We start from the raw sequence: 27,194 nt of genomic DNA on the forward strand, positions 1-27,194 counted from the left end.
CCACAGCCTGGGCTCAGTAGTTGGAAGCTCTGCCAGCCTGACCCTGGTGTTGGCAGATGGAGTGTTCCTGGTAGCAGGCTGTGGGAACCCTTTGGTGCCCGGGGCCCATTGAGAGAATGAGATGTAATCAGAGCTGGGACATGTTTCTGCTAGCAACTCCTGCCAACCAAAGTGGGATACGCGGGGACCAGAGCTTGATAAGAGGCACCAAGTTGCAGCCATGCAGAAACAGGGCTATATCTGTGTAGAACAGTCTTCTCATGACTGCTCTGTTGGTGTGTGAGAGAAAGCACCCACACAAAAGAAGTGTTACAGCCATGTGCACAAGAGCAGGGCAGTCCCTAGACATTGTGATGCATTCCAACCCCCTACCCCAGACTCAGTCCAGAGCCCCCTCCCACACACCGAACCCCTCAGCCCCAGCCCAGTGAAAGTGAGTGCGGATGGGGGAGAGTGAGCAACGGAGGGAGCGGGGAATAAGAGTGAGCAGGGCAGGGGCTCGTAGGGGCAGGGCAAGGGGGTTTGGATTTGTGTAATTAGAAAGTTGTCAACCCTAGATCAGATCAACATCTCTGGCAGGAGCTTTCTCCACCACTTTTACAGAGATGGAATTGTACTACTGTTCAATGTCCAGCCTCAGAAGCCAGGCTGGGAGCGCTGAGTTTTGGCTGTGTTTGAAACAAAGATCATTGAGTCTTCTGCAAGGCCCGACTATGCTGGGCCTGGAGACCATAACTGGCTTGGAACCTGGAGGTAGCATGAGGGTGCTAAACTATGGCATGTTTTATAACCTTGTTGGGACTCGTATCCATTAGAAACTGACAGAAAGTTAAACACACAGCCCTGAGGAGTGGTTACCACTAACCATCATCAGCTGGCATGGTGTGAAGCATGGCCGGGCCCTGTTTACAGCACCTGCAAAGTCTGGCTCAGTACTATGTTCTAGGGCATGCTCTAGTGAAGACAAGCCCTTGGATAACAATCCCCACAGCTTCAGCCCCTTACTAGATGCTTCCCATAGAATCATCTCTTGGGAAGAATCAACTGATCTAAGTCCTACAGCCCTGGTTTCAGTTTGTGCAGGAGAGTGCCTCAAAACCCCAAACCTTCCCTTTCCACAGACCGCAATGTTTAAAAAAAAAAAAAATCGATGGGACTTGAGTTCTTAAGTCACTTAGGCCCAGACCCTTACAAGGTATTCAGGGACATAACCCCCACTGATTTCTGGGCCTTAAGCACTTTTGAAAAGTATGCCCATAATGCCTTCCCCTGTACTGGTTACATGGGGGAGAGAAAATCACCTTTCTCTGTAGCCACGTAGCAGAGTCTGGTAGAGAAGGCACAGGATTTGGGAATTAGGAAAACTTACTTCTGTTCCCAGCTCTGTCACCGACTCCTTGGTGTGGCCTGGGGCAGGGGACTTTATCTCTCTGTGCCTCAATTTCTATATCGGAGAAATGGGGAGAACCTTCCTTTCTAAAACACTTTGAGATCTATGGACAGAAAATACTCACAGGAGCCAAGGTTTATTGTCTAATAATCAGATGCTCCACACCGTACCCCAACCCAAATCTCTGTTCCAACCTTAAGCCTCTACCCCTGGCAGACGGGTACTTCCACTCTCCTGAAATGAGTGGGGAATTCAGTCTCCCTACTGAGGTGCTCAAGGGTGTTTTTCAAAACATGGCGCAGCAGGAGCCCAACAGCTTGTGGAATCCTTACATGTTATCATTTGCTAAGGGGCAATCATTGAATTAATTATATTTGCTTGGAGTCAGATCCAAATCTCTCTGTGGTGGAGTATGGGAGGAAAGCTCAATCCATTATGCGTGTTAAATAAAACATCACATGGATGAGAGATAACGGATGCAGAGCAGCAGGTTTGCCTGCTGGTCTCATCTTAATTAGTTGAGAGTGGCACTGGACTGAAGGGGGCAAAGTCGTCAGAGATGTTCAAGGGCTGGAGAGAGCAGAGCAGACCTGCAGAAGGTGCAGTGCCACCTTTCTCCCCTGTGCAGTGCTGGACCTGGAGTGGCATGCCCCCAAGCTTTGCAATGGCAGAAAGTGGAGTGCCTGCTCCTCCTAGCTATTACACATGTGCAGGGCTGGAAAGCAAAATGATGCTCTTTCTAGCTGTTCCAAGTGTCCAGTGGTGGAAGGCAGATCTGCAGCTGCTACAGATGTGCAAGGCTGGGAGGCATAGTGGCACTGCCGGTTGCAAGGCTGGTCATCATCACAGAACAACGTTTAGAATGGATTCAATTTATTGTCCAGTTCTTGACTGCTCTGTATAAATAGTCATCCCAGGGATGAGCTTGGCCCACAGTCTTTATGTGAGTGACCAGAATGCGGGTTCAGCTTTCTCCTGATTGCATTCCTACCAAGAGCAGTTTGGGTTCCTTTTGCCAGCACTGTTGCTGGAGCTGCCTAATTTTCTTCAGGCATCAGCCACACACCTCCCTGTTCTTAGTACCATGGGAAACAAGTCAGCTCTGTGTGTGAGATCACACCCCGGAAGAAAGCTGCTGCTGCGAGAGGAGGCCTAGGATCAAGGGGAGTGTCAGAACTGAAGCGGGGGTAATGCTGTCTAGTGATTCATGCATGTGGACATATGCTAAAACACCCAGAACAACCAAAAAGCCCTCTCTGCCACAAGCTAATCCCCCATTCCTAAACTGCTAGGAACTCAGGGGATCAGCTCTACAGGTACTGCACAAATAACATACCAAGACTAGGCTGAAGTTTGCTGCTCTCTGTTTCCCCTTCACAAGCACAACTCTTTGACCAGCAGAGAACATGGCTGCTGAGAGTTTAATACTAATGGTGGCACCCCAGAGAACAGAAGGAACTGGACCCTCATTGCTTCAACTAAAGGGGCAATGAACTCGCCACCTCTCAATGATAAAACCAAGCACCCGAGTGCTCACCTTACCTCACCCCTGACCTGAAGGCTAATTCTAACATAGTGCCTTGTCTGCAGCTGCTAGAAGCCTAGACTGACAAGGAGGGAAGGATCTAATTGATCCCAGATGCACACTGAGCTTGGTGCAACATGAATGCCTGACTGTAGCCAACATCTAAAGAAAGGTCACTACTGTGAGCAGAGGTGCTATTACGTACACGAGTCTTGGGCAACGGTGGGGTGACTGGAGGAGTCTGCTCCAGCAGGGCCCCGATGCTGGCAAGGACTGTTCTGTGGCTGCTTTTCTGGGAAGTACAGGGTCTTGTGAATCAGATCTTTGACAGCCGAGACATCATCTCCATCTGTGAGTGAGGCAGAGAAGGAGCGGTATTACCACCAGTGAGAAGCGTTTTAGCCCCAGTAAGGTACCTAGGAGCCCCAGCTATCACCACCATGTATAGATCCTCCTATTATCCCATCCCCCTTCTCACTACATATCTGCAGACTGCGCAATGCTCACCCACGCCCAGCTGCTGCAGAAGGTCCCTGTATTCTGGGTTGGTCTCTAGTATCTTCAGCAGATTGGTGGATTCCATTCTCTCCAGCTGCACATCCCAGTAGATGTAGATCTTCTGGTTGAAACTGACGTAAACCAGGCAGGGGCTGTTGTGGCCTCCTTTGCATGCATAGAGGCCTGGGAAAAGCCAGAGAGGGAGCCACCAGCAGTCAGTGAAGAGCAGAGGAAATGAAGAGGTAACTTGGGAAAACAAGTAATGGGGAGGCCATGGGAGATCAGAAGGCACAGGGTGGGGTAAGGCAAACACAATGGAGTAGCCTAACTCTCCCCTCTGTGCCCAATTGTGCTGCTGATCTAAGATGGGGTAGAAAGTCTCTGGCTACCAGCTAGTACACTGGTGAGCTGAGCTGCACTTTACTGAGAGACATGGACTTTGGTGTGCAGAATTTCCCTGATGGACCCTTAGTCACATGGTGGCAGGAGGAGGCTGTCTATGCAGTGCATGCCTGAGCAATCCAGCTGTGGGCAAACGTGCCTTTACGGGGAGAACAGAGAAAACCCTGATGGGACAGGGTCTCACCAGCTGACTGAAGGGGGGACACACCCACAGGGGGTCAGCATGAGGTAAAAGTGGCACAAAGCAGCAGGAAACCTGTGCTTCACCAGGGCTGGGTCTCCTAGCATTCCTCCCTCTCACCAGGCCTCTTCCCTGCAGCAATATGAAGAGATCAGCTGGGCTTCCCACACAGTCACCCACCCAGCAGGGCAAGATACAGAATCAAGGGGCTTCTGCCTCTCTCGGCACAGCAGTGACATATTTCATGGAGCGCAGTCAGCAGCTCAGTTCACAGCCAGGGCTGCGTGTCTCAGATGTAAGAACCAGGCAGGCCACTCACCAGCACAGAACGCGCTGACGTTCTCGTCCACTTGGAATCTGGCCACAGTCCGATTGTGGTCGATGATGTACGTCTGGCCATCCCAGGCGCAGGCAATCACCTCTTCATGCCCATTGCCCTGCCAGAGTCGGACAGGTGGGGGAGTGGGAAGAGCTTTGATTAGCACAGGTATCAGGCATCCAGAGAGATACACAGGAATCCCAGCGGCCCACAGCAAGCAGCATTCATTCCTACCCTCTGATATAACCTGTGTTCAATGCAGCATCCCAGCACACAGCTGGATAGTCTCCTGATAAGAGATACAGATAATCTGTTCTCAGGGAAAAGGCATCTGGGCTCTCTCTGTGCCTGTGGCCTCTCTAGGTTCAGTCTACCCTACAATACAAATTATAGATGGGGCCAGTCACTTCCTCCCCAGTCCCATGTGCTCTCAACCCCTCATTCTTCCCACCTCAATCCTTGACAAGCATCCCGACTCCCTCCTAGTGACTGCTTCCTCCTTCTTCCCCCACAAGAGCCCCAAACACTTCCTGGCTGCCTTATTCACCTACAAGCATCTCAGTCGGACCCTCCCTCTTTGGAGGATGAGAGAGTCAGGCTTTTGAGGGTTTCTGGAGAACAGGAACATAGGATAAGACCCAAGATCCATCTTGCCCAGTGTCCTGACTCTAACCATAGCCAGAGCCAGGTGCTGCAGAGGAAGGTGCAAAAACACTGGAGGTAACCTGCCTCATATAGGTCTCATTCTGGTGTCTAACACTTTAAGCCCTGAGGCACAAGGTTTAATATTCCTTCCAAATGTGTGGCAACATTCTGGATGCTCTGGAGAGCCACAGAAATGTCCAATTGCTTTTGGAATTCTGTTAAATTCTTGGCTTGAACAACTTCATGTGCCCATGAGTTCCACAGTCTAATTACTCATGGTGTGAAAAAAGTGTTTCCTTTTCTCAGTTTGGAATTTCCCACATTTTAATTTAATTGACTGTCCCCATGTGTGTGTGTTATGAGACGGACACAACAGATCTACCTTCTCTAGGCTATTCATTATTTAAAAAACTTTCAGCATCTCCTCTCTTATCTGCCAAGGTAACAATCCCAATCTTTTAAATCTGTCTTCATAGGAGAGTTTTCCCAGGCCTTTGATTGCTCTCATCAGCTTTCTCTGAACCCCCTCTAGTTCTGCACCCTCCTTCTGGAGATGGAATGAAAAGTATTGCACACAATATCCACGGCAGACTGCACCACTTGATACACTGAGATTATAATATTATTCTCCATCCCGTTCCTTATTCCACCTAACAGGGAGCAAAATCATTCAACTCAGAGAACAAGCCAGGCAGCAAGGAAGGAAGAGGAAAGACTATACAGTGTAATACTGGGCCCTCTGGGTCAGAGCCCAGCTCCTTAGCTGAGTGACTACAGTGCATGTGGGGTTTGTGGTAAAGACTCTATTTTCTTGGGCTGTCTATGCGAACATGGGACAATCCCAGGATGCGCTGCTCTCTCTTCTGTGGGGGAGGTGGCAAAGAGGCATTTCAGTGTCTCCACCCCTAGTCATCCTCTCACAGTGCTGGTCTTTGCTCTGTTCACATTTACACTCACAGTAACATCCAGTTTTTCCAGAGCAAAGAGCTGGTGATCAACCTGCACGGACCACAGCAGCTTATCCGCCCCCTCCATGAGCTTCAACGTTCCTGAAGGGAAGAAGGAGACGCTTAGACAACATCTTACCACAAAGGAGTCAGCACCCTGGATCTGTGGGGGATGGGGGGGGAGGGCATAAGCCCCACCCCCACAGCTGTGCTGCTAGGGGTACTTTTCAGTATTTGAGTCAAACATGCTCTGACCCTGGTGAGAAGGAGGTTTGAACATGCCCAGGCCACCTCAGGAACTCCAGGCTTACTTTGTTTATAGCTGTGCAGACTTCAGAGCAAAGCAAGGTGAGGTGCCAAGATCCCCTATCCCTGTGACATGCAGCAGAGCCTGACCCTGTGAGAATATCACTGGGGACTGTGGTGTCCCCCAGCAACGCGCTGGGCCCCATCCAGAGGCTTCCACCTGCGAACTCCCAGGGAGAGGCAGCCCTGTAGTGCAGGCTATGGTTGACACACACAGCGCTGTGTCTCATCTCCGGAAACGATGATGACCCATTAGCTTGTCAGCAGTAGCTGGAGATTCAGAGGAAAAATGGCAGCAGCTCTGCTAATTGGATTGAACTCTGAGACAGCCGGGAAATGGACGGAAATGCTTTCTCAGAATAAGATACAGACACACAATGAGCCCTAACATCTCAAATCAGACACTGCTTATGCCAGAGGTTCCCCAGCTGTAACCCAAGGATCGCTGGGGATCTGGGGAGCTCTAGCTGGGGTCTGCAGAGAGCTGGCTGATCACATGGAGCTGCCGCTCCTTTATGTTCCCAGCTGCCAAATTACATTAGGAGAAGCTAAAACACACTTGATACTTTCCTAACATTTCTCTCCCATGTCAGCAATTGTAGCTGGCACAAGGATGTTGCTAGGAGATTGTGACTCGCAGAGGTGTGTCTGTGAGACAAAGCAGGGAATAAACACTAATTAATCCTCACAACACCCTGTGGAGTCAGTAAGTATCATTCACCCCATTTTACAGAGAGGGACACTGAGTCTGAGGGAGGTTAAGGGAGTTGCCCAAGGCCACACAAGTCAGTAGTAAAGTCAGGATTAGAACTCAGGACCATAGCATAGTCATCATGTCTCTTCCATGACTGCTGAGCTAGGCCAGGATTTAGGAAGACCCTGCATGGTGACTTTAGGCAGTTCACCAGTCTGGGAGCTAAAGAGACAGTGAGACTCACAGGATCCTGTCTGTATCCAAAAGCTTCAATACAGAATCCCCTCCCTTTCTATTTATTACACCTGAATCCTGTCTCCTCTTTATCACAGGGGACATGACCAGGAAAACCTGGCTCCCAGGCCCATGCTCAATCCACTCCACACCATTGCCTCTGCCAAGACTTCATTTACCTTGCTGCTTTTGGCAGCATCCCAACCATCTCAAAGGGTGTAAGGAACATGCCTCCCTGCTCTTTTCCAGAGGCTTTCAGACATGGCATTATTTGTATGGCATTTCAGCTTAGTGTGCAAATAGACTTGGAATATGCCAGTGTAGTAGAAAGCAAGCCTAAAATATAAGCCCTTGTATTACAGGCCTGGTATGAGGCCTGAGCTGAAGTAGTGGGCAAGCTTTGCTGATATAAAGCAAAGTTAGCAAAAGTCAGGCTGTGAGCAAATGTCAGGCGCTGCCTGCTTGCAAGTTCACAAAATCTGGCAAGAACAGGGCTGATATTGCAAAAACATTCCTAAGAAGTGCTAGGCACAGAGTACTTACGCAAACACATTCCAAAAAAGTGGAACCAGAACATCCCAATATTAATGATGGTACAAAACATTCCCCAAAAATAACAGGAACACACTGACCCCTCCTAAGTATAAGGTCAGGATAACAGTGTAACAAATAGAAATGTATAAGGTGATGGGTGATAACCAGCTATGTCAGAGGGTATCAACTAACCACGTTAAAGGGGCAATCTGTAACTTGTTTATACTGATATATAAAATGGTGTCTCAGAGGGAGTGTCTTTGGCCAGCCCAGAGGGCAGTGGAAAGTCCTGCCACTGACTGAGCTGCATCCATTGTCACGGGCATACATGTCTTAGTATCCTCGTAGAGTCTGCCAGGTGCTATTACTCTGCTTCGTCGACAATAAACCTGGCTGGGCACCTTTGTACCTTAACGGATCTTGCAGCCATTGGGCGGTTCGCTCAAGGTCTGCCGTGCCAGCTGTCTAGGCAGGGCTGGGACAGCACACAGGGAAAACACACACATGCAGCCGAACATCTAACAACACTGGTGACCCTGACCATTAAATTCTGTTAATGATTGGAGTCTCACACTGGGAGTGTTAGAGCAGTGGATTGGGAGTCAGGGGATAGCTGAGTTCTTAGTCCCACCTCTCCTAAGAACCTGCTGTTTGATTTTCGGCAAGTCACCTACCCTCTCCAGACCTCAGTTTGCCTATTTGTGAAGTGGATTTAATACTTCCCTCCCTCGGCAGCTTTGGGTGGCTTCAGCAATTACTCGTTATAAAGTGCTTTGAAACCCATGGATCCAAGGTGCCCACTAGCGAAGTGCAGATGACTGCTAGGAGTAATTCACTGAGAAAAAACATTTCCGTTTCCCTGTCGAGAACAACCCCTGGAGCAAGGCCTTGATTCAGCAAGGAACTGGAGCACATGCCTAGCTTCAATGGGACTGCTCACGTGCTTAGAGTCAGCCTTGTGCTCACACACCTGGCTGAATCAGGGCTTGGCTCTCTGGTGGTCTCTTCTCTCGGCTCCTGCGGGCACAAGAGCAAAGGCCTGTGCAGGGAGGAACAGGAGACCTCTTGCCCTCTCCCACTAACATGGAAGCATGTATTTGAGATAAGGACATAGAACAATGTCAGTGCAACAACCTCAAATGCCAAATCCTCCTGCATGTTTTGAAGGCAGCGCTACTCAGACCTCAGTGGTTCTGGAGCCAAATTAGTGATCAACATTACCCAAACCAGCCACAGTAGTGTGAATTCACTGTATCACTTACTATAGGACTTATCATATTTAAACAGTATGACGGGGAAATATTTAGTTTATATTAATCTCACAGCAAATAAGTTAATAACTTGGTGCAAGTTGATAATTTAATTGGTTAATACTATCATAAAAGCATCCTGATTGGTTAATAATTAAATCATACAGGAGACACATGAGCCACTTGCGGCTCTTGAGACTCAGTCTGAGTATCACTGCTCTAAGAGTACTTCAGAGGCCTGATTCCATCCCATCCCAAATCCAGTAGCACTGAGCCTCCGGTGTGCCCTTAGAACTACCCCCATGCTTCTGCTCTGGAGTGGTAACAGGCCTCAGCTATACCCTGGCAATCCCTTCCTTCTTCTTCCCTTGATCCAAGGGCAGCAGTGGGACTTACCGTCCAGAGTGCAGAGGGCAAACAGGCCTGAGCCAGCATCCGCTTTAGTGCAGCCTGCAGACACAGAACAGAAGCACGTGTCATTCATGCTGCTGTCTAGCCCAGATCTCAGCAGTGAGATTTGGCTGTAGCCTCCCTAATCTCTCACTGTCCGTCCACCATCCCCATCTCCCTCTCCCCCTCTCAATGGAGCACTAGGACTGTGGTCAGGCAGGGTGTGACAAGCTAGAGGAGTCTGCTTCCCCTTCTCTCATGGAGGGGTCGGTCACTGTGGTACAATCTCCTCTGAATCTTTGGAGGGAGAGGACCAGCTGAAAACAACACAGAGGGGCAAGGGGAAAGGAAGGGGTTCAATGAATCTACCCTCCCAAGCTGGGGGTCCTTGTTGCTCTTTCTGGCCTTCTGCACACCTCCTTTCTGCTTCCTCTCCCTGTGCTTGGCCAGTATTTTGATCTGCTATTAGACATAGTCCTGCCCACTCTTAGCCACTGGTCACTAGGCCCAGAGAAGAAGCCTGGATTGGCATCTCTTCTCCCCCCTACCCCCCAAAGAGGGAGAGCTTCCCTCCTGGCCTGTCTCCCACTGAAGGGCTCTGTGACAGCAGCAGTTTCAGGAGGAACCTTTTAACTTGCTCCACCCCCTTCAGCTGGAGTCGCTACCCAAAACCCACAGATGGGGAGGCTGAGGGTGGTCAGGGCCCAAAGCGCCCACCTTGACTCTCTCCCCCGACATCCCCCAGAGAATTGTGACTTAACAGCTTGAGCTGGAGATTGCCCCTGAGTTAAAGGGCCAGCATCACGCTAACAACAGTGAGTCTGACTCTGCTCTCACTGACGCTGAGTAAATCAGGACAACTGAATGTTGCTCTACTATACCATCGCCAACCCACACACGTGGCAGTCTTTGGACAGCGACTGGGAGGTGGAATAGCACTGGTGTTGCAGGAGGGACTGAAGGTATCTAGCCTGAGATGTTAGGAGACATTTCTGCCCAGCCTTGAAACTTTGCCTAATGGGTATTTAGCACTTTCACCATCTTGTTGCTATCTTAATTTCTGCATCACTTTCCTTCCCCTGTAGGGCATCTCTGGCTATTACCAAGCAATGAATTTTAAACAACTAGTTTACATGTAAGTGGGACTGGCTGGTTTCACTCACTGATCCTAGGATTCCCCATGTAATGTGAGCTGCAGCTGCAGGCCCATGGGTGCCTGTGGTTTAATTACCTCTTTTATACCCCCTTGATTCTCCAGAGATGCACAAGTGCATGTAGCAGCTCCGCTGGGAAGCAGGAGAGGCCTTGCAACTAGGCCTCCCCTCCCCTCTGTCCTTGTCTTTGAACTCAGCCTGGTGCTGCTGCTGGGGCACATGGGGAGCTCCACAAGATGGCTGTATGGGAAAATGAGCACAGAGCACTCCCGAAGGCAAACGTTGAGCAAATCTGCAGAGGAAAGCTGTCCCTCCGGAAAAGCTCTGAGTCCCATGCCACAGTCATGTTCTCCCCAAGTCTGCACTAGTGCAACACTCTGCAAAGCAACCTTGCCCACTCCTGACAAGCACTGCTTGGGAGCCCCACTTTATAAGCTGATCGGCTGATTGGACACAGATGCTCAATGGCTTTCACATACTGTGCCTATGTAACTGAGTGCCATGATACACAAAGGCAAACACAGCACCACTCACATCATCTTGCAGGCCAGGCAATACTTTTATTTTTAAAAGGCAATGCCAGGAGGACAGCATGAAAAGGGGCATATGAATCTCCCAGGGCCATAGCAGAGGGGCAGCCAGGAGACTGGCACTGTTAAATACTGTAACTGAGTGGGGTCCCTTGGGATACATCTACACAGCGAAAAAATATCCACAGGAGCAAGTCTCAGAGCCTAAATCAATGGACTCGGGCTTGCAGGGTTTGCACTACAGGGCTAAAAATAGATGTGTAGATGTTTGGGCTCTGAAACCCAGTGAGGGAGAAGGTCTCAGAGCCTGGGCTCCAGCCTGAGCCCGGATGTCTACACATCTATTTTTAGCCCCATAGCGTGAGCCTGAGTCAGCTGACTCGGGGTCTAAGACGTGCAACCATGGGGTTTTTTTGCTGTCTAGATGTACCCTTGGAGTCCAGTTCTGCTGTTGGGATTACACCAGCCACTTACACTATCTTTACCCAGCCGGAGAGCAAGTACAGGGTAGTTTGCTAATGATGCCCATTTTGACTCAGTCACCTCCCTTCTGCGGCTCACATCTTGTCTTGTGGATCCAACTGGTGTAACTGCAAAGCCACCTACTGTGCGCATGGGGAGAATCACCCTAGACGGGTGCGCAATTCCCTAGTGATTGAGATTTAATGCCCACTTTACAGAGGAGCAGCTGCCTACACAAGAAGCAACTGTGGAGCACCCAGCCCTCACCTTCTAGACAGCATTGCTTTCTGGTTCTCCCAGCCTGGCACAATGCTGGTTTGTCTGGGTGTCTAGTGCAGTAGGAGGATGCTTGCATCCAAAAACCAAGTTGTCATGGAAAAGACAGTGACAGGAGAAACCCGAGTAGCCGGAGGACCTGGGGGACACAGGGAGCCTTCTGAGAAGCCGGGTCCAGCTGACTGGGGGACCGGCTAGTGAGCTGCGCAGATTATGTGCTGATACGTAGCTTCCTCAGCAGCCCTGTCCCTTCTCCCTAGGCAGGAACACAGCTTCACTGTGGGAGATCGGGACACTGAACTGCAGCACCTTTGCTGGCCAGCCTGGGGGGGAGGGGAGAGGGGTGTTAGCTACCCCAACCCACACACACCCAGCAGGGAGGCAGGACTCTCTTTTGGGTAACAGCTTGTGTCAGGTAAGCAACATTCTCATGTACAGTCACATCAGGGATTGTAAAGTGACACTGAAAGCCAGTTAGGGATGGACGCTGAGACATGTACTGACAGAAACCACTTCCTGAACCCCCTTTACAAAACGTGGGTCCTTAGCCCTCAGCAGCTGGCACTGCTCTGACAGCAGGGATTCTTGTCTCCTCTTGTTCTGCACATCTCCCTTTGCCAGCAGGCTCCACCAATCAGTACGAGGTCTGGGGCTTTGCATGCAGTGAAATAACTGATTTCATGGCCTGGTGCTCCCAGTGTTTGGAGCAGCATTTGAGATGCTGAGAATGTGACAGGCCAAATGGGAGCCCTGCGTGCTGAGATCGGGGAGGGTCTGGTGCTGAGGATCCAGGCACCCCTCACTGCTCCACAAAGCGCCCCACGCCTTCTACAGACAGCACGGCTGGGGGTAACCCTCTCCCTCCTGCACAGGGCAAGCGCAGCAGTAGAGATAAAGAGAATGTGACTTGCCCTGACAATTAATGCCTCCTCGAGCATTGCCCCCGTGAAGGAGGGAGTCTAGGGCAGCTCTGCTAGGCTGGAGTCTAGGAGGGAGAGCCAAGGACCAACCTACAGAGCACGCAGGAAGTGGGGTTCGGGTAAAAGGGGGATGAGGGCTCTGGCTGGGGATGCAGGCTCTGGGGTGTGGCTGGGATTGAGGGGTTTGGAGAGTGGGAGGGGGATCAGGGCTGGGGCAGGGGGTTGGGATGTGGGGAGAGGCTCAGGGGGTGCAGGCTCCAGGTGACATTTACCTCAAGCGGTTCCTGGAAGCAGCGGCATGTCCCTTCTCTGCCTTCTATGTGGAGGCATGGCCAGGCGGTTCTGAGCGCTGCCCCATCCTCAGGCAACACCGATGCAGCTCCCATTGGCTGCAATTCCCGGCCAATGAGAGCTGCAGGGGCAGCGCTTGGGGCGAGGGCAGTGTGCAGAGTGGAGCCCCCCGGCCGCCCCTACACATAGGAGCCGGAGCAGGGCCATGCTGCTGCTTCCAGGAGCCATGTGGAACGGCCCCCGACCCTGCTCCCCAGCTGGAGCAGGACAAGCCCCAGACCCTGCTCCCCAGAGGGAGCTCAAGGGCTGGATTAAAATGGCTGGTAGGCCAGATCCAGCCCACGGGCCATAAGTTTGCCCATCCCTGGTCTAATGCAAATTGTTCAGCTATCCTAACATCCTGGGGCCAGTTCGGACTCCCGAACTGCCGAAGGGGGGGAAAAAAAAAAGTGGCGCTGCTCCGGCGGTGCTCCTCCTGCCACACACCCGAAAGGATGCTCTTGCACACCCCACTTTGGAGACCACTGCTCTAACAGAATCCGACAGAATCGATAGCTGGGAGTTTATGATCTCAGCCCTGAACATTGCTGCAGGCTCTGCCTCTGCCTCTTACCTCGGCCAATGCTGCCAATTAGATGAGTGGAAACGTTCTTGTTATGAATCCTGCCAGATGTCTGGTGAAGGATAACGTCCCGAACGGGGGCTTCCCTAGGGAGAAGGGAGAAACAGAGGGGAAAGGGTTAGGGATTCCAGCCAGAGAGAATCCCAGAGCGACTCTCTAGTCACTGCCCTTGAAACTCAGGGCAGGGATATTTTTTTTTTTTTTTTATACACACACTGACTTCTGGGAGCTGCCTGCTATCCCAGCCAGGATGAGAGGCAGAGGAGATCAGTCCACCTGGGGGATGTTTCAGTCACTAAGAAAGCACAGGGTCTTCAACTACCTGAGTGTATTTATTTCCTGATAAATGCCTGGGAAGGGTCTATGTGATAAATCTGAGTGCATACATGTATCATGGGGAGGGAAGAAACTAGCTAAGAGCCTTTCTGAACCACTCCCAGTTATATTAGTGGTAAAAAAAATCAGACACCTGAGAAGGTGCTGAGAGATAGCAGAAAAGCCAAGGGAATACCAGTTTTCAGATAAGGAAAGGAAAGATCCTGAGAGTCACCCCTGCTATAGAGTCAGAGAGTTTCAGGCCAAAAGAGACCACCAGTTCATCTCATCTGACCTCCTGTGTATCACTGGCCACCAACACCACCCAGCACCCGCACATTAAACTTAACAACCAAAATGAGACCAAAGTATTACATTGTGTGCCACAGGCAGGGCCTAGACCTGGAACAGCAGGGAAATGATTATATTATAAGGCTGCCTTTTATTCACTTGGGAAATTGGCTAGGTGGGACACAAGAAGGTTCTGGAGGGAACAAGCCTGCCCTGGTCCCAGGGAGACAGACTGGATGAACGAATGGGGGTTTTCTGTCTAACTCCCAGGATTCGATTTATAAACCCTCCTTTTGACACCTCTGGGAGCACAGACAGCAACAATAAAAACCACAAGAGAAAAGTCCCACCTTCAGGCTGTAGATTCAGAGGACTGAGTGGGCTTCCCCTCCCATTGATCAGGCTCCCAATGAGCCTCCCTCCCCTCATCTTGGCATTCACTTGGCTCCCATCCACTTCCCTCAACTCACTAGCCAAGCTCCCACAACTACTTCTGGATATTGCAAGCCTCACCCCAGTGGCACCTCCTTGCCCTGCACGCCAACACACAATTCAGGGAGCGGAGCCAGAGTGTTCGGTCCATGGCAGAGCAAAGCAAGGAGCACTCAAGCACCAGGGTCGTGGGGGTGAAGATTTGTGGGCTTACAGCACGTGGATGCTCCCAGAACAGGGGGAGGGGCTGGCGCAGGACTCAGGCAGTGAAGGAGGATGCAAAGTCAAGGGGGCAGCTGGAGTGTAATCAGCAATCAGAATGTGTTGCAACCATGCCTCCTTGTGGCAAGTCTGTAAAACTGCACCTCTATGTTGTCCCATTGGATCCTAATGCCCACCTGCTGTTTGCAGAGCTGTCTCCTCCCTCTGCTAGGGGCTGCTGGTCCGGCTTCCAGGTGCAGAGCAGGATAGCATAGCCACAGCCCGGCTGGGACACCATCATCTCGGGGACACCATCAGGGCCCGGGTTCACAGAGAGGCTGTCCACCTGCACCAGCCCAGGAACAGTAAGCGGGATTGTGAGTGGAAGGAATGTACATTTCCCAAAGGAAGAGTGAGTGAGTGAGTGTGTGTGTGTCCCCAGCCAATACTTTGGACACATCCAGTGAATGCCCCCATCATCCCCAAAACAGCAGGCTCTCTGGAGAACCAGGTTTCTGCCAGAAAGTCAACAGGCACTGAACTGAGTTCAACAAAGGAGGCGACACATCCAGCTCCATGTTGGGGGACACAATCCTTTTTCCCCAAGAGAATGGAAGCACATAGTGGGTTGCCAATTTTGGTTGGCTGTATTCCTGGAGGTTTCATCATAACATAATCTTTAATTAAAGACTCCATGACAATCCTGGAGGGTTGGCAACCCTAGATTCATAGAGAGCCGAACAAGGTTAAAGCAGCTGACTGGACACCCAATCACCTGCACTTGTCAGCTGCCCTGCACACAACACACAAACCGTGGGGGGAAATTCACTCCTGACGCACCATCGCTGATCTTTTGTTCAGAAAACTGGGGCTTGGCTCCTCTTCGTTTGGAGGGCCCGGCCCTTTGGGAAACCTAACTCCTGAAGTCCATACTCAATATACCTCCATCTAGAGCACTTCGCTTCCTACCTGCCCCTCCAGCAGCCACTTCTTCAGCAGCACCAGCTGGCCGGAGATGTGGTCAGAGCTCTCAGACAGGTCCTCCCAGCGGAAGGCTCGCACCACACGGTCTGTGTAACCCACCACCAGCTCGAACTTCCCATCTCCATCTGCAGGGGACACAGGGAGACAACAATGGGTTCCATCAAGGCATCACAGTCCCACTGCCTGCAGGCACGCTTAGCACAGAGCCACACAAGCGTCTGCTGTACCATGATCCCAAAGATCTTAGTGCTCAGATACCACAGTGAAGGGCACCTTAGAAAAATCTCAGACCTCCTAGCTCCCCAACAGCTCATGTACTGCAGCCCCCCAAAAGCCACAAAGTCTTCTCCTCTCTTCTAGGGCCAAGATGGGTTGGGTTCCTGCTTCCCTCATGTTCTGGTACATGCACTGCCACGCTGCGCCTGTTCTACTCTTATCATCGCCATGTGCTTGAGCTCCTGCTCTGCCCCCTTTTACCTCACATGCTCACCAATATCATTGATCAGCATGACCTTGGTGTTGGCAGGAATGTGCTGCTTGAACACCAGCTTCTGTTCATCTGCCAGTGGGGGTTCGTGGTGGCCAGAGGCATCTGGATGCTTTGAGGGTGGAGGAGTCAGATCAAAGAGATGAAACCAGCCCTCGGCACTCACGGCAACAACCAGATTCTGAGAGGAGAGGGGAGACCCTGAATCAATAGAAGAGGTGGTGAGATTGCCTGCAACAGTCCCCCCTCGGGGGAAGGGCAGGGCCATCAAGATGAACAGTGACTACACTGTGAGCTCTGTCTGCAGGGCCAATTGTTACAGTGACTGGCTAGGTGTGGTCAGTGCAGGGGCTACTGCACCAGAGCCAGTTTGCACTGACAGAGAGATGTCTGGAAAGTACAGAGCAGTGCAGCAGAGATTCTGGCTGTGCCTAGAAGTTGCTGCAGAGCCACAGCATCCAACCTTCTTGGTCACCTTTGCCAGACCAAGGGCTTGCCTGCACTTGAAAGGTTAGAGCAGCTGCACCGCTGTAGCACCTACTGTATGCTACCTAAGCTGGCAGGAGGGCTTCTCCCACTGGTGTAGGTAATCTACCTCCCCAAGACTTAGGTCAATTTAACAATATCGCTCAGGGGGTTAGATTTTTCACACCCCTAAGCAACATATCTGGGTCAACCTAACTTTTTAGTGTAGACCAGGCCTAAGTCTTCAGATGTCACAGTCCCCTCCTATTCATCACACTCGCATAGTGTGACACACACTCTCTCTCTCTCTCTTTCTCTCTCTCTCTCTCGTGTATAATGGTTAATGAGGCTGCTATAGCAGTTAAGCCATGGAACGTGAGTTTAGATGATTGGATCCAGAGGTCCTGGGTTTAATTCTCCCAGATAATGGCCCAGCAAGAGCTGCCATATTACACGGACTGGAATCTGCAATGGTGCTTGGGCTGCTCTGCATCTCAGTCTTCGCAAGGGCCAATTTAAGCGCATGTAAGTGAACGGCAGGCAGGCAACAGCTGCACCACAGGGCCCAGCACAGTCAAGTAGTACCCATGAGGATCGGCTGGGGCACTCCAGGGTCAAACATGCCAGTACAGTTTAGATACACTAGCCATTGGCAGGTCACTTCCCTAGCAAGGCGTTGGTTTGCTTACTCATCAGGCCTGTTGGTGGCTCCCACACAACGTTAATTGAGGGACAATGTTTAAACCAGTAGTGCTAGCTCTCTCAGAACCAGGGAAGACATGTATTGAGAAAGAACCTGGGGGGACTCTCCTCCCCACTTAAAATGTGCTGCAACCCCAAACAACTGCGCATGTCAAAGGCCAATCTCCCTCCTCCAATGTGAGTGTAGCTGGTGGGGAGCCAAATGCCCTCACCTTTCCTCTGTTGCACACGTCTCCAACACCAACGCACGTGAGCTGCAAGAAAAGGGAGGGACTTCAGAAACCAGGAAGTAGCAAAGGAAACATACATCAATACTTTGGGCTAAGCCTGCACCAGTGATCCTCTAGCCTTCAGGATCCTCCTCAAGATCAGCATCCCTTTGGATGAGGACCCGTCTAACCTCACTCAGGCAAAGGAGTGAGAGGCCAGGCCCAATGGCAGAACCTCGCCTTCCCATGCAGAGCTTGGGGCAAAACTCTCAGCACACTGGAGGAAGGACGAGGATGGGGGAGGGAACAAGAACTTTCTTTCCAGTGGCTGTTCAGCACTTTGGACAGCACTGCTTGCCCAGAGAGTGAGAGCCCAGGACTGGGGCAGGGAGCAGGGTCTTTGATGCAACTGTGCAGGGCCTCATGACTAATCCCGATGCCTTCTTCTCTGAAGGCTTTCCATCCCCACACAGCATTCCTGGCAAACAAACAGCACAGAGTGGCAAACTCTGCCCCAACAGACCATTCCTTGGCAGGAGCGCACGGTCCAGGGCTTGCTATCGTCATTCTTGTACACGCAGAGTTTCCCGTTGGTGTCCCCCACCACTAACTCGTTCAGCTGGAGAGAAGGGAAGAATATTAATGATGGGAAATTCACACCCACCTTCATCAGCCCCAGGAGGGAAAAAGAAACCAGAATTTAGATGTAAAGCTGCAAGCTGGAAGCAGTAAATGGAAAAGAAGAGAGAGAAAAGGGGAGACCAGAGATAACAGGAGAAGGAGGGAAGAGCAGCAGCAGCAGAGACATAAAAGACAACATTTTATTCCACCAGATAGTGAGGCGGTGAAGAGGGCTCCCTGGAGTCCCTTATTCAAATTCAACCATCAGGGAAGACTGAGGTGATTTCCCTGCCTCTCCCTGGACATTGTTAAATCAGCCCCATCACAGATGACATCCTGGGGGCTGTTAAAAATGCTTTCTAAAACATTTGTTCAGTGTATTGGAGTGGGACTCAGAAGAGCTGGGTTCTACAACTGATGTACTGTGTGACCTTGTGCAAGTCACTTTGCTGCTTTGTGCCTCAGTTTCCCCTCCCACTCTTTGTTTAGAGTGTAAGCTCTTTGAGACAGGAACTGTCTCTTTCTCATGTACAACACTCACCACCAAGGAGCCCTTATCTCAGCTGGGGCCTATCCGCACTACTGTAATACAAATAAATAATATTTATACCTCTGGAATGGACTAGAATGCACTAAGTGGCAGGGATTTCAAAAATATCTCCTGGGGCTGGCCATTCCCTACACCTTCTGCAAACTCTCCTGGCCCCTTCCACTTATGTGTATTGTGTTATGCTAGCAATTTGCTCAGTATAATTTTCAAGAGCAAAATATAATTATTCCTTAGAGAGGGCAGTGACTATTAGTTGCCAAATGAAGCCGCTGCCTTTTATAGTTTTGATTAGGATAGACAGTTTGTGTTTAAGTGGGAAAACAAATTACATGTTCATGACGACTTGTGTTGCTAAGTGGATAAGCTGCTGCATTTTGTGCGAAGTGGAGTGTTTTCAGGGTCAGTGGCTTTGTTCCTGAATAGGAGTTGTAATAATCAAGGCTGGTGGTCACAAATTTCACTCAGGGAGCCTCATGGTGGCAGCTGACCAAAGTACCCCACTGCAGTGGGGTTTGTTTGCTCCACATTAGATGGAGGAACAGGAGTGTTTGAACTGCATTCCTGTGACCAGACCAAGGGTTGGCACTGCTGCAATATGACCTGGGTCAAACTGGGGAGGCACAGGAAACTTCTTTTATTTGAGGCTGCCACCTTGTACTACAGAACTGATGGGGTCCTTTAATTATTAAAGTTTAATATATAGCAAGAGAGAAAGTCTCTAACCCAGGGGTCTCAAACTCAAATGACCCCGAGGGCCGCATGAGGACTAGTGCATTGGCCCGAGGGCCGCATCACTGACACGCCCCCTTGCTGCCCCTGGCCCCACCCCCAATCCACCCCTTCCATGAGGCCCCGCCCCTGCCCTGTCTCTTCTCCACCTCCTCCCCTAAGCGCGCGGCTCCCCGCTCCTCCCCCCTCCCTCCTGGAAAGTGCTAAGCGCCACCAACAGCTGTTTGGTGGCTTGGCGGCGGGGCACTTAGGCGGCGGGTCCCGGAACAGAAGGGGCCCCCCACCGCCGAAGACCGGGCTGCGCTTCGGCGGCGGCGGGTCCCTCTTTTCCCCACCCCGGCCGGTCCCGCTTCCCACCCCGACCCCGGCCGGTCCCGCTTCCCTCCCCCACACCCCCGGCCCGGCCCCGGCGGGTCTCGCTTCCCTTCCCCACCCCCGGCCCGGCCCGGCGGGTCTCGCTTCCCTTCCCCCCCCCCGGCCCGGCCCGGCCCCGGCGGGTCTCGCTTCCCTCCCCCACCCCCCGGCCCGGCCCGGCCCCGGCGGGTCTCGCTTCCCTTCCCCCCCCCCCCCCCCCCGGCCCGGCCCGGCGGGTCTCGCTGCCCTTCCCCCCCCCACGGCCCGGCCCCGGCGGGTCCCGCTTCCCACCCAGGCCCCGGCCCGGCCCCGGCAGCTCCCGCTTCCCCCCCCCCTTACCCGAGCGTATCTCCGGCGAGGCCTGAGCTTCGTCCCGCTCAGAGCCGCGTGGTGAGGGGGCGGGGCTGTGAGCTCCACGCCGAGCGCAGCGCTCAGCCCAGAGCTCCCAGCCCCGCCCCCTCCCCACGCGGCTCGGATCGGGGCGGGGCTCAGGCGCTCGGACGGAGACTCGGCGCTCTATGCGCCGAGGCTCCAGGAGAGGGGCGGAGGCGGGAGCCTCCGCTTTTCTCTTGGGGGCCCCTGCGGAGCCCGGGGCCCGGGGCAAATTGCCCCCTTTGCCCCCCCCTCTGGGTGGCCCTGGGGAGCTCCGCGGGCCGCAGGGAAGAGCTCCGTGGGCCGCATGCGGCCCGCGGGCCGCATGTTTGAGACCCCTGCTCTAACCCTTAAAGATGTGAAAATAATGGTCAAAATGTGAATTGTGTAAATCTGTCACACTTAGCAGGTGCCAGAGGGAGGGCAGTGCAGACAAGGTGTCAGGGGGAAGTCAGCACCAGGCACCCAGGGGCAGTGCCAGGGGAAGGCAGCCCCAGGCAATGCAGGGAGGGTGCCAGAGAGAGGGCAGCAGGGGTAAGGCAGCACCAGGAGCAGTGCCAGGGGGAGGGCAGCACAAGGCACCCAGGGGGAAGGTGGCAGCACCAGGCACCCAGAGCAGTGCCGGGGGAGGGGTGTGTGAGTGCCAGGGGGAGGGCAGCAGGGGGAGGCACCCAGGGGTGGTGCCAGGGGGAGGGCAGAAGCAGCAGCACCAGGCACCCAGGGGCAGGGCAGTAGGGGGAGGGCAGCAGCACCAGGCACCCAGGGGCGGTGCCAGGGGGGCGCAGCACAGGGAGGGCAGCACCAGGCACCTGCAGCAGTGCCAGGGGGAGGGCAGCAGGGGGAGGCACCCTGGGGCGGTGCCAGGGAGGCGCAGCGCGGGGAGGGCTGCACCAGGCACACAGGGGCGGTGCCGGGGGGGTGCCAGGGGGAGGCACCCAGGGGCGCGGCGCAGGCAGGGCAGCACCAGGCAGCGGACAGAACCATTATGCAAATCCTGAGCCAGACCCCTCCCCCCACGCGCAGATTCCCGCCTATGTTCGCGCGCTCGCGCTCCCCTCTCGCGCATGCGCCTTGGGCACCACCCCCGCCGCTTTAGTCCCCCAGCCCCTACGCCCCTTGTTACCGTATCGTTGTCGGCGTCTCCCAGGCAGATGGCCTGGGGGAAGAGGCTCCCGCTGAACTCGAGCGCCACCTGCTGCACATAACTGACCGACCGCATCTCCCCGGCAACCATAGAGCTGGTCTTGGTCTCGCTCTCAGGGACGGGCCGGCGCCCCGGCTCCCTGTGACCCCGCGGGTGCTACGGAGGCGCCACGGGCTCAAAAAGCACACGGGGGGGGGAAGTGAGGAGTAATCACGTGACGGGCCGGTTCCCTGAAAGACCCGCTCCAGCCTGTGGCCAGGCGGGGGCAGCAGAGCCGGGCTGCCCGCCCCCGCCCCGCCCCGCCCCACGGGGGGCCGGGCCCTGCTCTGCCCCGCCCCCGGCCACCTGCCCTTTGAGCGCCCTGGCGGGGCCGGGGCCGGGCCGTCCCAGGGGTCTGCGGCAAGCCCCGGCGCCCGGAGACCTGGGGCCGCCCCCAGCTCTCACGGGCTGCGGAGAGGAGCTCGGAGCCGCGCTGCTGGTGGTGCAGAAACCAGGGCGCAGAGCACCCACCAGCTGGTAGTTTTAAAAAATCAGTCTGAGTTTGTGGGGGCCCGACTCATACATTTTGAAGGGTTGGATTAGGGACTCGCTGAGGGCAGCAAGGGGGGAGTGGGGCGAGAAGGGAAGAGCCCAGGTCAACTCTCAGATCCCAGGCTGAATCTGACAGGCTGGCAGTTAAAAACACATCTCTTCTTACTTGTAAATTGAGCACGCTGGCTCTGGAGTCACTGAAACCCACAGATCATGGAGCCCCGTCATGCCATTTTTGACACTCGTCAGAGCCCAGCTTCACTTCAATATGAGACCCTGGTGAGTCCAGCTTCTGGCATGTAGTACTCCACGAGGCTACTCCCAGAGAGCATTATATCCTGGAACCTCTGCTTTCTCTGGGCTATCTGAACACTGGACTAGAAATCAGGAATTTAGAATTCCCAGCTCTCTAATTCGCAATATGACCATGGGCAAATCAGAGGTCTCTTCCCCAACTATGAAATGGAAATGATGATGCTTACATTCCTTTTTAAAGCATGGTGAGGTCTACCACTAAGATGCTTATGAATTGTTGTGCTGCAGTGCAGATGATTGAAATCTGCATTGTCCCCTGGCAGAAGCGACTTCTTTGAGCAGGTGTAGCGGTACAAATGAAAAGCAACATACAAGTACTATTATGAAAGTTTCGGGCTATGGATCCTGTGTAAAACGTCTCATGCTGAACTTGTTACGTAATCAGCTCTGTGGAGGCACTTGCAGGTCCAGACACTCTCAGTCAAATCCAGGCAGTGTTCATATTTTACAGGTGGGGAAACAAACCCTGAGGCCCAAGACCATTGACTGGCTGGATGGCCTTGACCTGTCTCCCCACCTTTAAATTGACAATATTTACATGTGTCATTGGTGAGGAAGGCTAATGACATACGATCTCTCTTCTGAGCTCTTTTTATACTTATGGAGCATCAGACAAGGCCAAAAGAGCAATTCTTCCCTCAAACCACTTATTCAACCTCTGAGTGTGTCAAAATTCAAAGCCTTCCAAGGGGTAGGGAAACTGTGGGCCCAGTTCTCTTACTCCCACTACTGCAAGCAAGGAGGAGTTAGTGTCACTGAAGTCAATGGAATGACAGAATAGTAAGTGGGAGGAGAAGGTGGTCATATATCTCCAGTGAGCACCAGGCAGCAAAAACGGAGCTCTCCTGATAGACTATGCAAATTCTGTTCTTAAAAACATAAAATAATTTTAAAAATCCCTATTCAGTAGCTTCATTTTCTGGTTTTATTCTTCCTGACATCTTGGGGCTGTCTCAGGAAAACAGAATAAATCTTAACCGGAACAGATGCTAGAAGACCCAATTGTTTTTTCCATCAGAGCAGGGATGTTTGTTCTGGTTTCTTAGCCAAATTCCAACTCCAATTATATTCTACTTCCTTGAAAATCCCCCTCATAACTTCAGTTGGGAGACTATTCTTCATAGCTTGTCCTAAACTGTCACGTAGTGTTTCTAACGTTCCACTCAAGAGGTGGCTGCACTGCAGTTCAGAAGGAAATGGGTCTTGTGCACATACAGTCTGATTCTTCTCCGATTTACACTAGAGTAAATTAGGAGTAGTTACATTTAAGTCAGTGGTGTTACAGGGTATAAGTGAGATCAGAATCAGGCCCAACGTCTGTAAAGTGGTCAATTCAGGAGGAAAGGCAGTTACAGTAGAACCTCAGAGTTAGGAACACCAGAATTACAAACTGACCCATCAACAACACGCCTCATTTGGAACTGGAAGTATGCAATCAAACAGCAGAGACCAAAATAAATAAATACTGAACAGTACTGTGTTAAATGTAAACTACTAAAAAAATAAAGGAAAAGTTTTTAAATTTTTTTGACAAGGTAAAGAAACTATTTCTGTGCTTGTTTCATTTAAATCAAGATGGTTAAAGCAGCATTCTTCTTCTGCATAGTAAAGTTTCAAAGCTGTCAATATTCAGTTGTAAACTTTTGAAAGAACATTTTGTTCAGAGTTATGAACATTTCAGTTACAAACATCCTCTATTCCCGAGGTGTTCGTAACTCTGATGTTCCACTGTACATGCATTTCAATGAAAGTCACAATGTACATATTGGTTCAGCTGAGTATGAGAGATTTTTTTCCTTTCCTCGAAATTCATTCTGGGCTGTTTCTTTCTCCACCTCATTATACAACCCTCTGCTCCCTTTCTCCAATGGAAGGACAAAGGGGCATTTCTACCTACCTTCTCCCCTCAAGACAAAGATCTCCATCCTGTATCTAAATGAAGGATGTCTGCTCCAATATTCTGTCCTGCCTAAGTGGACATTCCACTTAAGATATCCAATGCGTGGTTTTGCAAGAATTCTGCCCTCAGGGTGAACCCACCTACTCCTCTCCGCCTACTGTGTAGCTACAAAAGGAAAAGTGCTTCCCCTTGGTTTCAATCCAGGTAGCAGGACAACCAAGACAGATAAATTTAGAGCAGTGCTACATTCCATGCCTGCAGCCAGGAAGCACACTTCACAGTTGGGAGGGGGGTACAACACAACAGCTTCCCTGCAGAGCAGTTAACAGGAGTCATTTCACTACTTTCTTCTCAACAGCTTATGCTTAAGATTTAAAAATCCTGTCTAATGGTCTAACTTTAACCACTGCTGCTGTCCCTTTAAAACTGATGCATCAGTGAAGGGTATTTTTGCAGGCCCACCTAGGCACTTCAGAAACTGAGTCTGTTGACAATGCTCTCATTAATAGAGATGCCATGTGCAGAAGCTGACGGCACCGATTTCAAACCGGACTCCCAGTTTTTCTAGGAGCAGTGAGAAATTAATTTTTTCCCCTTGCAATTAGTGAATGGAGGGAGCAAATCTTTTATACTAGTGAATGCAGTGAACATTGTATAATACAGGCATTCATTAGAACTACCATGGCTAAGATGCAGCTGCATGACTGGGAAGGCTTGGTATAGTTCGGGGATGCTGGGAGAATCAAGTTATTTTGTAGAGCTGTGCACATCCTGCTTAAAAACACAAATTCGACCTCTGGGAGTTTTTCTGCTTTATTGCTCAAGCTTTGACTTCACAGTCTTCACCTTCAGCAATGTGCAAAGAACAGGCATACAAGGAAGGTTACAACACTTACTCATGGGAGGGGGTCTCTGCTTTAACAGAGGCAACAGCAAGGAGCAAGGTGGAGGTGGAAAAATTCGGTGCAGTGATTTGTTCATAAGTCTCTCAGGTGAGGACTCTCTCAGGAAAGGCAGATTGCTTTAAAAGAAAAAATCAAGGAAATAGGTTTAGGAAGCAGGACTGGGATTAGAATGAGCTGGGACCACAAAAAAAGACACACACCAATGGCAGAGTGAAATGAAACTGAGCAGAAGGAATCCTGACAGACCTCCCGACAACAACAGAGAGCTAGAATGAATAAATAAAGTCCCTAGGATTACACCAGATCTGGGCTGCCACCAAGTTTCCTACACAGACATACACACAAAGCTGTAAATGACTGTGGTGTCGTGGCCCCAGCCTCTGCTCCCCTGAAGCCACCATCCAACCAGATAGAAAAATAAAGGTCTAATTCACTGGAAATTCTTCAGTTTACAAAACTAATGGAATTGGGTTTGTTTTTATGCTTCTGCATCAACTTGTGATTTATCTTCGACTCCGTTCTGTTTGTCTTCTTTCATGTCCGTGTCATCTTTGCAGCTGCCACTGGTCTGGAGGGTATCAGCTTCTGGCTACATGGGAGACATTGAAAAAACTGAGCAAAATGTTCACCCCTTCCCGGCTCTAGTATCTTATCACTATAACAGAGATTAATTTGGTGCTCATCAGCAGGATATCTGGGCTCCCTAAGGGGTTCAGCTGAGACTCGGGATCTCAGTAAGGGAGACCATGTACCCTGCTTCCCTCAAGTTTTATCAGTTAGCTAGGAAACCAGGAGCAGTTAGGGAGGCCTGGGCAAAGAGGTGCTTCTTGCAGTTCTTCCTAAATGAGGCCAGGTTCATGCAGGGAGCAACAACATGATCATGCTTCTGACTCCACTTTGGCTCTGAATGATGAGGATTTGTAAAAGAACATTTCCAATCTACACAAAACTCTGTGCTGCTTGGCTCTGACAACGCGGCCAAACCTGGTACCAGAGGGCTGCTTCCATTCTCCGCAGATGCAATGCTAGGGAGTCCTCCCTTTGTACCACTGGCAGCACTGAAGATGACAAGCAGAATTGCCTCAATCCCTGTTGCCTCTTTTCCCACATGTACCCATTCAGTTCTCCCAGGGTTTTGCTACCACTTACCTTGGAGTCCTTGTCTGCAAGCCTCTGGAACATGTTGGCATACATCTTCTTCTCCCTCTCGTGCTGCTCCCGGATCTTTTGCTGACAGGCTAGTAGCTGCACTTTGGCTGCTTTGTTGCTAGGGTAAAGTTGTAGCACCTTCTGGAAATCTGCCCGGGCCAATTCAAAGTCATTGACAGCTAGATGGGCCTCGCCACGCCGGAAAAGGCCTTTCTCGTTGCTGCTGTCCAACTCAAGCGCCTGGATAGGAAGGGAGAAGCAGGCTGGAGTTTGGTTTCAGGAAACACAGCCAGACAATCAGCAGGAGAAACTTATGGGATGAGCTTGCTTATTTTATAGGGTAAATGCTCCAGGAATTCTGGGCTTGGTAAGAGAAAGGGAGGCAATGTGGTGTGGCAGCTAGGGCATCTGACAAGGAGTCAGGAGATGTGGGGTCTAGTCCTGGCTGGGCCACTGACTTCCTGTGTGACCTTGGGCAAGTCATCTAACTGCTCTGTACCTCAGTTTCCCTATTTGTAAAGTGAAGCTTACCTTCCTTTCTAAAGTGCCTAGAGATTCTCAGACAAGAAGCTATTAAAAAATCCCCCACAGAAAATGATGATGGAAAAGAATAATCATTTCCACTGAGGAATTTGATATATTGGCCATTCCCAGGGTGGATGCAGGGAAAGAGAGGCACAAACCCACCACAGTGATTTGTGTTGCCTAGCTAGGTACAGCAAGATCCAGCTGCTCTGCCCACTTTGCTCACCAGGGTGTATAAAGTCTTGTTACCTTGCTGCAGTTTTCCAAGGCCAGGGAGTACTCCTTCAGCTTGAGATGGCACATGGCCAGGTTAAGGAGGGCAGCAAGCCTCAGGCTCTTGGCCTTTGCATCATCCTCTTCAGAGAAGCCTGTTTCGTGCTCCAGCCAGGACACAATCTTCTTATATTGTAATGTTGCTTGTTTGTACTTCCCTTCCTGTAGTC

At 51.5% G+C, this 27,194-nt stretch overlaps 2 protein-coding genes across 7 annotated transcripts in view; both read right to left on the reverse strand.

Moving 5' to 3' along the window:
• ITFG2 (integrin alpha FG-GAP repeat containing 2) overlaps positions 1 to 21,609 on the reverse strand; it is an 84,198-nt gene extending 62,589 nt beyond the window's left edge. For 3 of the 6 annotated variants that reach the window (XM_044997331.1, XM_044997339.1, XR_006574966.1), the window contains exons 1-12: positions 21,406 to 21,593; positions 18,180 to 18,275; positions 17,660 to 17,701; positions 16,284 to 16,461; positions 15,779 to 15,918; positions 15,007 to 15,155; positions 13,562 to 13,656; positions 9,322 to 9,375; positions 5,918 to 6,009; positions 4,316 to 4,433; positions 3,423 to 3,596; positions 3,121 to 3,264 (exon numbers count right to left, since the gene is read on the reverse strand). In XM_044997331.1, coding sequence (XP_044853266.1) covers positions 3,121 to 3,264; positions 3,423 to 3,596; positions 4,316 to 4,433; positions 5,918 to 6,009; positions 9,322 to 9,375; positions 13,562 to 13,656; positions 15,007 to 15,155; positions 15,779 to 15,918; positions 16,284 to 16,461; positions 17,660 to 17,701; positions 18,180 to 18,275; positions 21,406 to 21,516 — 1,393 coding nt within the window. In that variant the 5' untranslated portion in view covers positions 21,517 to 21,593. Of the gene's footprint in view, positions 1 to 2,246; positions 2,543 to 3,120; positions 3,265 to 3,422; positions 3,597 to 4,315; positions 4,434 to 5,917; positions 6,010 to 9,321; positions 9,376 to 13,561; positions 13,657 to 15,006; positions 15,156 to 15,778; positions 15,919 to 16,283; positions 16,462 to 17,659; positions 17,702 to 18,179; positions 18,276 to 21,405 lie in introns of those variants that run through there. The other 3 variants (XM_044997320.1, XM_044997307.1, XM_044997315.1) reach the window with 3 other exon arrangements.
• A 3,360-nt stretch (positions 21,610 to 24,969) lies between these two features.
• Positions 24,970 to 27,194, reverse strand: part of FKBP4 (FKBP prolyl isomerase 4) — a 28,030-nt gene continuing 25,805 nt past the window's right edge. The window contains exons 8-10 of the mRNA XM_045001825.1: positions 27,001 to 27,186; positions 26,227 to 26,466; positions 24,970 to 25,666 (exon numbers count right to left, since the gene is read on the reverse strand). Coding sequence (XP_044857760.1) covers positions 25,556 to 25,666; positions 26,227 to 26,466; positions 27,001 to 27,186 — 537 coding nt within the window. The 3' untranslated portion in view covers positions 24,970 to 25,555. The remainder of the gene's footprint in view (positions 25,667 to 26,226; positions 26,467 to 27,000; positions 27,187 to 27,194) is intronic.

This window comes from Mauremys mutica, chromosome 1 (genome assembly GCF_020497125.1).
Source record: "Mauremys mutica isolate MM-2020 ecotype Southern chromosome 1, ASM2049712v1, whole genome shotgun sequence".
In the NCBI taxonomy this organism is placed as follows: Eukaryota; Metazoa; Chordata; order Testudines; family Geoemydidae; genus Mauremys; species Mauremys mutica.